Below are 13,747 nucleotides of genomic sequence, written 5' to 3' on the forward strand. Positions count from 1 at the left end.
TGTCACTCCCTCTCGTGATCAGCCAGCCAAGGCTCAAAATATCAACAAAGAAAAGAAACATATTTTGAGGGGAAGGGCTTTAACTGGTTGCCTTTTTTTCTGCATTATACTTAATTTTTACTGTTGTAGCATTCAACCCTGAACATGGGACTTGTAAAAGAAATTGTTCATACTCACCTCATCAATTATTTTGGCCAGAACAGCTCCTGATGTACACTGACCAATTTTCAGATTCTTGCTTTCATCACCGTTACTAACTTCATCACTTGGTATCAGATCTGGACCTCTTTATGTGTTGAAGAACAAAAACAACCAGATCATTTTCAGCAATCACAAGTGTGTCAGTGACTACATCAAGGACGTAGTAATAAATGCTGGCATGCCGTATTTCTAAGACACATAACTAAAAAATGAATTTGTTAAACAGAATGAGGGCATACACTTTTAATCGCATCTTACAAATGGAGCATACAACTAATCGGTTGCTGAGTTTGCCCATCTTTTGCATGGCTGCAGTACATACCTAAATATGACAAATTCTGCTCTAGTACGATGCATTTCTCAACTGCTTTCTAGAAATCGAGGTTCGAAGTTTTACGAGACTGTTGAGTACCGTACCAGAGTCATGGCGATTTGCTGACAAACATGTTTGTCAATGTAGGAGGTAGCCGAGATAGACTGGGAATACTGCAAAAGCATGCGTCTACCTAACAGATGTTTTTAAAACTGCAGTCACAACATAAAGTGCATGAAGCATCACAAATATGTGAAAGTTCATCATACCTAACTAAGATCTCATCTAGACGAAACAGATAACCCTACTCTGACCTCGTAGCACAATTACTTTGGAAGCTACAGAGTCATAAAGATATACAAATTATTATTAAAAATTAAGAAAATTAATAATTTTTGTTGCACTAACAGTACAGAGCTGAGCAAAGACTCAAGAATTGTGTAATGCAAAGTAGGCTGCTGGTCTGGTAGCATAAGTTAGGAACTAATATGTATTTTTGTGCTATTAGTACTTTCCCTTATTTTACTAGTAACTTCAGTAAAAATTATTGTTAACACCAATTGGAAGAAAAAAAAAACACAATCCAGCACAATGAAGTAAAGCTAAAGATGAGTCAATTGGGATGCTGCAACCTACAGTACATTCAACCTTATTCGAGAAAATTGACATTAAATCGTTTCAAAAAATTTTATCTCAATGGCAATCAGTCAAAATAGCTCCTAAAAATAGTATCCACTCCCAGTAACATCCGCCAATAACATTATACTATTCTTAAGTGACTTGTCTTTGTGTTAACTTTTATATTGCGGAGCATGAGTTCAACACTATGCAGATTGTAGGGGAAATATGAGTTACAGGAAAGTTATGAACACATAATTTGACATATATGACACATAAATAAACTGAAAGGTATGTAAATAGTGAAGCAACACATAAGTTCACTGAGAAACAGTCACTTTGACTATAAGTAGGGGAGAGCAGTACTTGTGTGGGCAGTTTTTTTGCTGGCCTGGGTTGCAAAGAGTATTGCCAGTGAGTGTCAAGGTATGACCAGTGAAACAGTCACACATATCGACTTCGAAAAATTCTGCAAGTTTTCTAAGTTGCAGGGCTTCTAAATATTCAGACTGTAGTTGGAGTTTGAAATATTTGTGAGGTCTCTGAACTTTGAAACACTTTTGACTGACATTTGACTTCACATTGTTTATCAAACTTAAAGTTATGCAAGCTCAGGGGACTTCAATTCTGTGTAGGCATCTCTGGTCATCGAAATGCTTTGGATGAAATTCAAATTTTGAATGTTTTATACGAAGTGGGAATATGCCAGCTTGCGAACATTTGTGCATTGACCAGCGGCCATTAAAAGTACATATGACATGCACTGTGTTACTGTGCTGAAAAACTAATAAATGCAGTGGATTTGGTTAAATGCTTTGTTTAAAAATCCTAGTCACTGTACCGTATTAAGAAACAGGCATTGCTGTTTCAGAAGCATACGAGGTGTGACAATAAAGTAATGAAACTGATTTTCTTTGCAAGATGTGTCAACCCTGCATGCTTGCGTAGGCACAATATCTTTGACCTTGGCCTATAAGCTGCTTCTAGTCCAAGCGGCACATCGATGCAACTGCTCACTTGTGAGTTGTGCTGTAAGAAGTTAACACGTTTGTGTCTCTTGTCACAGAAATGGAACCCCATAATATTGTGCAATGGTATGCCATTTATTTTTGCGTTAAATTGGGTGAAACGCGACGACAACTTATAGTAAGCTTCAGTAGGCTTTTGGAGAGGAGGTTATGTCAAGAGCTCAAGTTTTTCATTGGCATAAAATGTTTGGTGATGGCAAAAGGAATGTTGAAGAGGAAGACCGCAGTGAACGACCATCAACCTCACGGACGGATGTCAACTTGGCCAATCGAAGATTATACGTGAAAATGATTGCAGAAGAACTGAACATCAATTGAGAAACGGTTTGTCTAATAATAACTGAAGATCTTAGTATGAGAAAGATTTGTGTAAAAATGTGGCAGACGATCTGTTAGAGCAAACGAAAATCAATCCAGAATTGTTGAGCTGTGTTATCACTGGTGATGAAAGTTCGTTTTTTCAGTATGATCCTGAGACAAAACGCCAAAGTTTGCAAAGGTGCTCAAAGGGATCACAGACCAAATAAAGCTTGCATGTCAAAGTCAAACATGAAATGCATGCTTGTGTGCTTCTTTGATTCCAAGAGAATTGTTCATAAAGAGTGGGTGTCTCCTGGACAAACAGTTAACAAATATTAGAAATTTTAGAAAGACTTCATAAAAGTGTTCTTCGTGTCCGTGCCAACATTGCTGACAATTGGATTCTGCATAACGATAATGCGCCATCCCATATACTGCTCTGTCAGTGCAATAGTCTTTAACCACCTTATTCACCAGATATCGTTCCGTGTGACTTTTTTCTATTTCCAAGAGTCAAAACGGCAGTCAAGGGGCACCATTTTCAAACAACACAAGATGCCCAAAAAGCTGTGACAAGGTTCTTGGAGGATATTACAAAAGATGAGTTGCAGGAATGTTACCATCAATAGCAGAAGCACTGAAAAAAATGTGTGCAATCACAATGGAGCTACTCTGAAGGAGACAACACTAAACTTGACTAAAATGGTAAGCAACATTTTTTTCACATCAGTCTCATTACTTTATTGTCGCATCTTGTATTTTCAATTTGACTTTCCCACCACATGATGCTATTGTCTCACTGGTTCATAGATTTTGGTGGGCATGAAAGTAAAAGCACACACCTCTTCTCTGGTCTCCTAGACATCCACAACTATTACAGCCATATTTTTATATAGTCCCAGAGAGACGTATTGTCCTGAACTGTTGCAAGGCCCATGTTTGGAGGGATTAAAATCTATAAGCCCCAGGTGTCTCAGACACCAATACCATTTTCTGTGAATTTGTTGACTGATATTGTACAATTTGGAATAATAGTAGTTTATTTGCTGCCATGCCACTTCCGGTTGCACATGTTACATTAGTATCAACAAATGTACACCACAAGCTTCCATAAAGAGCACGGTGGAGGTTTCGATGCATTGCTGTTAGTCATTCACTGTCTTGTTCCCTCACAAATGGAGCAAGGGAAAAACAATTCTCTATATGCTTCTGTATGAACTCTGATAACTAATCTTGACTTCGCAGTCCTTACATAAGGTGTTACGTTGGTGGCCACAATATTGTTCTGCACTTCATTTCAAACACCTGTTTTCTAACAGATTTTTACTAGTGTTTTGCAAACTATTCATTGCAGGGATTCCTTTCCGAGTTCCCGGAAAATTTCTGTAATACTAGTGTGTAGATCGAACCTCCCGGTAACAAAACCACTGGCACACTTCTGACTTGCTTTGATGTCTCCCTTTAATTCAAGGATCTCCAACCAGTGGCATACAGGCGGGATGAAGCTCAAAGAAAGTATCAATGTGGCCCAAGGAGTGAACATCTATTACACACTCGGTAAAAAAAAAAAAAACACAACTTTATGTAAAGCTATGATAAAGTAAATATAGATATACTGGCAGAAGTAAAGCTGTGAGTACCGGGCATGAGTCGTGCTTCTGTAGCTCAGTTGGTAGAGCACTTGCCCGCAAAAGGCAAAGGTCCCGAGTTCGAGTCTCGGTCGGGCACACAGTTTTAATCTGCCAGAAAGTTTCATATCAGCGCACACTCCGCTGCAGAGTGAAAATCTCATTCTGTAAATATTTTCAATTTGACTCTCCCACCACATGATGCTATTCTCTCACTGGTCAATAGATTTTTATATTTTTTTTAAAACCAGTGGTTATTGTTAATGTTAAGCATATTATGCGCGACCCAAAAATATTTCTCTTCTTCCAACATGGCCCGGGTAAGGTTGGTTGGTTTGGGGGAGGGAACCCAACAGCGAGGTCATCGATCCCATCAGATTAGGGAAGGATGGAGAATGAATTTGGCCATGTCCTTTCAAAGGAACCATCCTGGCATTTTTCTGAAGCAATTTAGGGAAATAACAGAAAACCTAAAGCAGCACGGATGGATGTGGGTTTGAACTACTGTGCCACCTCAGTCAGTATGGCGCAGGTAAGCTACCAGGTTGGAAGCCCCTGCTATAATTCAACCTTGTGGGGATCCCAAACATTCAAATAGTACTCAAGAATGTGTTGCACAAGTATTCTGTAAATGGTCTCTGTTACATATGAGCTACAGTTCCCTAAAATTCAACATCGACCATTCGTCTTCCCTACAACTGACGTTACATGGTAATTCCAGTTCATGTTGTTTTGCAACATCATGCGTGGATATTTAATTCATGTGACTGTGTCAGGTATTACATCACTAACACTCTATTCGAACATTGAGGTAAACCAGTCATTAATCCCAAGACTGTTTTGAACATCTCAGTGCTTTATTAGTCACGGTCCTGTTGGAGATGGTGTGCAGTGCTTTCCTCTGACCTTTGAGCTAAGATAGTCAAAGGGGGACCTACAGTTTAAAGCGGATTCCAAACCACAGAGTAACTTGACATCATTCTCATCAACAAATTCCCAGAAGTGAAAGAAGCGATAAGTGACAGATGAAAAGCCTACAACTGACTGGTGATCAAACCTGAAGCCTTTGGATTTGTAATCTAGCACTTTACCACTTAGCAGCTGACAGGATTGCTTTTCTTTCTCGTATGCATTAGCTTACATTTTTCTGCATTGAGAGGAATATTTCATTCACCATACCATGTAAAAATTCTGTCTATCAACCTGTACTCTCCTACTGTCGCTGAATGGTGACACTTTCCTGTACACCACAGCAACATCAGCAAACAAAGATTGCCTGTAATATAGTTATGTATATGCAAAACAAGAGTGGTCCTACCACACTCTCGTAGGGCAACACCTGAAGATATCTTTATCTCTGATAAACAGTCGCCTTCCAGGACAAAGTACTGGCTTCTATTACTTACATCTACACCAACATGGATACTCTGCAAATCACATTTAAGTGCCTGGCAGAGAACTCATTGAACAATCTTCACAATTCTCTATTATTCCAATCACGTATACCTCGTGGAAAGAACGAACACCTATATCTTTCTGAACGAGCTCTGATTTCTCTAATTTTATCATGGTCATCATTGTCGCTATGTAGGTTGACGTCAACGAAATATTTTCGCACTGGGGGGAGAAAGCTGATAAGATTTCTCTGCAACAAAAAAACCTTTGTTTTAATTATGTCCATCCCAAATCCTGTATCATTCAGTGACACTCTCTCCCCTATTTCGTGATAATAGAAAACACCCTGCCCTTCTTTGAACTTTTTTGATGTACTCCATCGATCCTATCTGGTAAGGATCCCACACTGCGCAGCAGTATTCTAAAAGGGGACGGACAAGTGTAGTGTAGGCAGTCTCCTCAGGAGATCTGTTACATTTCCTAAGTGTCCTGCCAATAAAACACAGTGTTTTGTTAGCCCTCCAGGAACACACAGAAAATGTGTTCCTTTCAATTTAGGTCGTTAGTACTTGTAATTGCTAGGTATTTCGTTGAATTCACGGCCTTTAGATTTGACCGATTTATAGTGTAACTGAAGTTTAATGGATTCCTTTTAGCACTCTTCTGGTTACCTCACATTTTTCGTTATTTACGGTCAGTTGCCAATTTTTGCACCATACATGTATCTTTTCTAATCATGTTGCAACCTGTTTCGATCTAATGACTTTACAAACAATAAACGACAGTCTCATCTGCCAACAGCCTAAGACGGCTGCTCAGATTGTCTTACAAATTGTTTATATAGATAAGGAACAGAAAACGGCCTATAACACTACCTTGGGGAACACCAGAAATCATTTCTGTTTTACTCGATGACTTTCCACCAATTACTACGAACTCTGACCTCTCTGACAGGAAACTACAAATCCAGTCACAAAACTGAGATGATATCTCATAGGCATGCAATTTTACTACAAGCTGCTTGTGTGGTACAGTGTCAAAAGCCTTCCAGGAATTCAGAATCAATTTAAAATCCCTTGTCGATAGCACTCAACACTCAGTGCAAGTAAGGATCTAGTTGTATATAACAAGAAAAATGTTTTCTAAATCTGTGTTGACTGTGTGTCAATAGACCATTTTCTTCGAGATAATACATTATGTTCAAACACAATATATGTTCCAAAATCTTGCTGCATATTGACGTTAATGTTGTTGTTGTTGTTTTCAGTCCACAGACTGGTTTGATGCAGCTCTCCATGCTACTTTATCCTGTGCAAGATTCTTCATCTCCCAATACCTACTGTAACCTACATCCTTCTGAATCTGTTTAGTGTACTGATCTCTGGGTCTCCCTCTATGATTTTACCCTCCACGCTGCCCTCCAATACTAAATTGGTGATCCTTTGATGCCTCAGAATATTCCCCACCAACTGATCACTTCTTCTAGTCAAGTTGTGCTACAAATTTCTCTTCTCTCCAATTCTATTCAATACTTCCTCATTAGTTATGTGATCTACCCATCTAATCTTCAGCATTCATCTGTAGCGCCACATTTCGAAAGCTTCTATTCTCTTCTCGTCTAAATAATTTATCGTCCCTGTTTCACTTCCATACAAGGCTACACTCCATACAAATACTTCCAGAAATGATTTCCTGATACTTAGATCTATACTCTATGTTAACAAATTCCTCTTCTTCAGAAACGCTTTCCTTGCCATTGCCAGTCTACATCTTATACCCTCTCTACTTTGACCATCATCAGTTATTTTGCTCCCTCAATAGCAAAACTCATTTACTACTTTAAGCGTCTCATTTCCTAATCCAATTCCCACTGCATCACCCGATTTAATTCGACTACAGTCCATTATCCTCGTTTGGCTTTTGTTGATGTTCCTCTTATATCCTCCTTTCAAGTCACTGTCCATTCCGTTCAGCTGCTCTTCCAAGTCCTTTGCTGTCTCTGACAGAATTCCAATGTCATCGGCGAACCTCAAAGTTTTTATTTCTTCTCCATGGATTTTAATACCTACTCTGAATTTTTCTTTTGTTTCCTTTACTGCTTGCTCAATATACAGATTGAATAACATAAGGGAGAGGCTACAACCCTATCTAACTCCCTTCCCAACCACTGCTTCCCTTTCATGCCTCTCGACTCTTATAACTGCCATCTGCTTTCTGTACAAATTGTAAATAGCCTTTCGCTCCCTGTATTTTACCCCTGCCATCTTTAGAATTTGAAAGAGAGTATTCCAGTCAACATTGTCAAAAGCTTTCTCAAAGTCTACAAATGCTAGAAACATAGGTTTGCCTTTCCTTAATCTATTTTCTAAGATAAGTCGTAGGGTCAGTATTGCCTCACGAGTTCCAACATTACTACGGAATCCAAACTGATCTTCCCCGAGGTCAGCTTCTACCAGATTTTCCATTCATCTGTAAAGAATTCGTGTTAGTATTTTGCAGCAGTGACTTATTAAACTGATAGTTCGGTAATTTTCACATCTGTCAACACCTGCTTTCTTTGGGATTGGAATTATTATATTCTTCTTGAAGTCTGAGGGTATTTCGCCTGTCTCATACATCTTGCTCACCAGATGGTAGAGTTTTGTTAGGCCTGGCTCTCCCAAGGCTGTCAGTAGTTCTAATGGAATGTTGACTACTCCCAGGGCCTTGTTTCAACTTAGGTCTTTCAGTGCTCTGTCAAACTCTTCACACAGTATCATATTTCCTATTTCATCTTCATCTACATTCTCTTCCGTTTCTATAATATTGTCCTCAAGAATATCGCCCTTGTATAGACCCTCTATATACTCCTTCCATCTTTCTTCTTTCCCTTCTTTGCAAAGTATTAGTTTTCATCTGAGCTCTTGATATTCATGCAAGTGGTTCTCTTTTATCCAAAGGTCTCTTTAATTTTCCTGTGGGCAGTATTGACCTTACCCCTAATGATATGTGCCTATACATCCTTACATTTGTCCTCCAGCCATCCCTGCTCAGCCATTTTGCACTTCCTGTCGATCTCATTTTTGAGACGTTTGTATTCCTTTTTGCCTGCTTCATTTACTGCATTTTTATATTTTCTCCTTTTATCAATTAAAATCAATATCTCTTCTGTCACTCCAGGATTTCTATTTGCCCTTGTCTTTTTACCTACTTGATCCTCTGTTACCTTCAGTATTTCGTCTCTCAAAGCTATCCATTCTTCTTCTACTGTAATTCTTTCCCCCATTCTTGTCAATAATTCCCTAATGCTCTCCTTGAAGCTCTCTAAAACCTCTTGTTCTTACAATTTATCCAGGTCCCATCTCCTCAATTTCCCACTTTTTTTGCAGTTTCTTCAGTTTTAATATACAGGTCATAACCAATAGATTGTGGTCAGAGTCCACATCTGCCCCTGGAAACTTCTTATAATTTTAAACCTGGTTCCTAAATCTCTGTCTTACCATTATATAATCTATCTGATACCTTCCAGTATCTCCAGGGTTCTTCCATGTATACAACCTTCTTTTATGATACCTGAACCAAGTGTTAGCTATGATTAAGTTATGCTCTGTGCAAAATTCTACCAGGCGGCTTCCTCTTTCATTTCTTCCCCCCTAATCCATATTTACCTACTACATTTCCTTCTCTCCCTTTTCCTACTATCGAATTCCAGTCACCTATAACTATTAAATTTTCGTCTCCCTTCACTATCTGAATAATTTCTTTTATCTCATTATACATTTCATCAATCTCTTCGTCATCTGCGGAGCTAGTTGTCATATAAATTTATACCACTGTGGTACATATGGGCTTCATATCTATCTTGGCCACAATAATGCGTTCACTACGCTGTTTGTAGTAGCTTACCAGCAATCCTATTTTCTTATTCATTATTAAACCTACTCCCGCATTACCCCTATTTGATTTTGTATTTATAACCCTGTATTCACCTGACCAGAAGTCTTGTTCCTCCTGCCACTAATTCCTACTATATCTAACTTTAACCTATCCATTTCCCTTTTTAAATTTTCTAACCTACCTGCCCGATTACGGGATCTGACCTTCCACGCTCAGATCCGAAGAGTGCCAGTTTTCTTTCTGCTGATAAAAACGTCCTCCTGAGTAGTCCCCGCCCGAAGATCCGAATGGGGGACTATTTTACCTCCGGAATATTTTACCCAAGAGGGTGCCATCATCATTTAACCATAAAGAAAAGCTGCATGCCCTCATGAAAAATTACGGCTGTAGTTTCCCCTTGCTTTCAGCCGTTCGCAGCACCAGCACAGCAAGGCAGTTTTGGTTATTGTTACAAGGCCAGATCAGTCAATCATCCAGACTGTTGCCCCTGCAACTACTGAAAAGGCTGCTGCCCCTCTGCAGGAACTATACATTTGTCTGATCTCTCAACAGATACCACTCCGTTGTGGTTGCACCTATGGTATGGCTATCTGTATCGCTAAGGCACGCAACCCTCGCCACCAACAGCAAGGTCCATGGATCATTGGAGGGGGGGGGGGGGGGGGGGGGCATGTTAATGATATCGGCCTTTGATTTAGTGGATTACTCCTACTACATTTCTTGAATATTGGTGTGACCTGTGCAACTTTCCAGTCTCTGCAAACAGATCTTTCATCAAGCAAACGGTTGTATATGATATTTAGGTATGGACCTATTGCATCACCATACTCTGAAAGGAAGCTAACTGGTATACAGTCAGAACTAGAAGACATGATTTTATTAAGTAATTTAAGTTGCTTCACTACTGAGTATATCTACTTCTACGTTACTTATGTTGGCAGCTGTTCTTGAGTTGAATTCTAGAATATTTACTTCATCTTCTATGGTGAAGGTATTTCGGAAGGCTGTGTTTAGTAACTCTGTTTTGGCAGCACTGTCTTCCTTAGTATCTCCATGGCTATCGAGTAGAGAAGACAATAATTGTGCCTCGACATACTTCACATACGACCAGAATATTTTTGGTTTTTGTGCCATGTTTCGAGACAAAGTTCCGTTGTGGACACTATTACAAGCATCTTGCTTTGAAGTCCATGCTAAATTCTGAGCTTCTGAAAAAGACAGTCAATCTTGGAGATTTTGCAATCTGTTCATATTTAGCATGTTTTTTTCATTGTTTCTGCAAGTGTTCTGACTCAATTTGCGTATCAAGGAGGATCAGCTCCTTTGTTTATTAATTTATTTGGCATAAATCTCTCAATTGCTGCCGATACTATTTCTTTGAATCGAAGCCACATCTGGTCTACGCTTACACTGTTAAATTGAAAGGAGTGGAGACTGTCTCTCAGGAATGCAAGTGAATTTTTATCTGCTTTTTTGAATAGGTATATTTTTCATTTATTTTTGGAGGATTTGGTGGTTACAACAGTCTCCACTGTGGCACTGTGCCAAATGCTTTCTGGGAATCTAGGAATATGGAATATGTCCACTGCTCTTCACCGGTGGTGCACAGGATATAATATGAGAAAACGGCAAGCTGAGTTTCACACAAGCAATGGTTTCTAAATTGTGTTTATATGCGAGTGAAAGCTTGTCTCTCCAAAGGAAACTTGTGCTGCCACAGTTGTTGGAGACTGTACCTATTGTTTCCTGCAAGAGAAAGTGGTGCGGGGCACCAAACTTCTTTGAGATCAATGATCAAAAGCAGCTGAATATGACGTACCCTCATTGTCAGATGGGAAGAGGAGGTCCTACCCTGTGGTAAACATGACTGATAGAACTTTCTGCTATGGATGTTTTTCTGTGATTACATGATTTGATGGCATGTGAAACGCTAGCAGCATGGACTGCAGGGGAGTTCACTAGCAACGCCCTAGCTGCCATTCTCACTGTAAATAGGTGACAGAGATATTTTAGAGGGCATGTCAAAGTTTTATCTGCTAATACAATGTTTGCAGATAGCAAGGATGAAACACAGGAAGTGAAATGTTATTTACAACTTGTACAGAAACTATACTGCAGTTGTAAGAGTCTAACAAGGAGACGGCACGACTGTGGGGTCAGGGATTTGTCCGAAATTTTGTGTGGTGAAAGAGGACCCCTAACACCTCACATGGTTAAAATATTAGGACGCACTACCTGGAAAATCCCGAGAAAAATCGATCCAAAGTTTCTTAGGTGCCGTATGAGTATAAAATGTTGGTCCAGTCCCGAGTCGCCATTTGGCCTACATGGTTAGCACTCAGACCCTTATGCCAGAGGTCTCGGGTTCGATTCCCCCTCCCACACTTTTTTTTTCTTCTGTTGCTTGCAAAATTGCAGCGCATTGTTACAGGATAATAGTGAAATTAATTCCCAGGAAGATTGTATAAAAATTCATTCTATAATTCACAATCAATTATTGTCACCAATATTCCAAGACATGATTCAATATTCCTGGTTTGCCTCAAAATTATCAGAAACTCAAAACATTTTCGTAAATGTTAATGGGGCATGTTTTTGTACAGATTTAATCCAAACGCCCTGTGATTGTAAAAAATCCGTTTTTATATGTTGCGCAAGATGTCGCAAAAATTATTGCTTTGTTTGTTTTTATGATAATTACCTCTGCACTTCTTGTTTATAATTATTATATGTATAAAAAATGAATGTTTCCCAATCAACTTTGTTATTCTGATTAAAAACCCAATGTTTTTTTCTCATATACTTTACAATGAAAAATGGAAACCCCACCGCCATGAATTGTGTTGTTGGACATAAATAAAATAATTTTTATTCAATAATGTAACTAATTTGTTAAAGATAATGTAGGTTTGGAAAACTTTCTGAATAACTGGTGGAATAACAAAAGAAAATGAAACAGAAGAAAAAAAAGTGCCAGAGGAGGAATTGAACCCGAGACCTCTGGCATAATAGTCCGAGCCCTAAACATCTAGGACAGACGGTGGCTCGGCAATTCACAAACATTTTATACTCGTATGACACCTAAGAAACTTTTGATCGATTTTTCCCGGGATTTTCTGAGTAGTGCGTCCTAATACGTCAACCACGTGAGGTGTTAGAGGTCCTCTTTCACCACACAAAATTTTGGACAAATCCCCGACCCCATGGTCGTGCCGTCTCCTTGTAACAAAGGGAGTAGGGTTTTAGCCTGTCCCTCAAGTTATTTGATGTTGTACAATGAACAAGCAGTAAAAGAACCAGAGGGAGAAGAGGATTAAAGTTCACAGGGAAGGAATAAAAAATGTAAAGTTTTCCGATGACATTGTAATTCTGTCAGAGGTGGTTCAATGCTCAGAATATCAATTGAATGGAATGGATTGTGACTTGAAAAAAGGTCATAAGATGAACACGAAAATAAAACTATGAAAATGGAATGTAACTGCATTACATCAGGTGATAAGGATAGCATTAGATTAAGAAAATGAGACACTAAAGGCAGTAGAGGAATGACAATGGCTGAAGCATATAAATACATTATTCAATACTCCACCAGTTGTATACTGATGAGAAAACAAATTGAAACACTGAGAAGGAATTGTGCAACATGAACAAAAGTTGGTAGGTTGTAGTTTTGAGTCCACCCAAGAAGCGATCAAAGAAGAAGCCGTTAAGATCTTCAGACAAACACATGGCTCTTAATGTGTATTGAAGGAGCTGCTGTCTCTAGAGCTGTCAATGACTGATATTGTTTAGTAAACAGCTGCATCTACAGATGTTGGTTGGTTTTCAGTGTATGGCGTGACGGGATAAGTAAGTACAAAGCCAAACACTCTCTCTGAAATTTCCTGAAAAAGAAAAACCATGACAGAAGCTTCCAGAAAGTGTTGATGACTACAGCAGAAATGTGTTACGAAGGAAGTACATGATTTGATTTTTTGTAAAGAGCTGCCAACAACTGACAGGTGTTTGCTGCCATGAACGAAAATCGAGATTCGGGCATTTTTGGAGAACTAAATCTTATAAATTAATTTATAAATTTTTATAAATTAATTTTAAATATGTTCAGTGTGGATGCAATAGGATGCTAAAAGACACCAATGATATCATTTTACAGGGGAAGCATTATCTGCAAACCACTGCTGTTGTTGTTGTTGTTGGGTCTTCAGTCTTGAGACTGGTTTGATGCAGCTCTCCATGCTACTCTATCCTGTGCAAGCTTCTTCAACTCCCAGTACCTACTGCAAGCTACATCCTTCTGAATCTGTTTAGTGTATTCATCTCTTGATCTCCCTCAATGATTTTTACCCTCCGCGCTGCCCTCCAATACCAAATTGGTGATCCTTTGATGC

General features: G+C 39.0%; 1 protein-coding gene across 1 annotated transcript in view; it reads right to left on the bottom strand.

The window, feature by feature from the left end:
• The window catches only part of LOC126291467 (uncharacterized), a 2,161,958-nt gene that overhangs the window by 89,484 nt on the left and 2,058,727 nt on the right, over positions 1-13,747 (bottom strand). The window contains exon 29 of the mRNA XM_049984978.1: positions 178-286. Within this exon, the coding sequence (XP_049840935.1) occupies positions 178-286 (109 nt within the window). The remainder of the gene's footprint in view (positions 1-177; positions 287-13,747) is intronic.

This window comes from Schistocerca gregaria, chromosome 9 (assembly GCF_023897955.1).
Source record: "Schistocerca gregaria isolate iqSchGreg1 chromosome 9, iqSchGreg1.2, whole genome shotgun sequence".
NCBI lineage: Eukaryota > Metazoa > Arthropoda > Insecta > Orthoptera > Acrididae > Schistocerca > Schistocerca gregaria.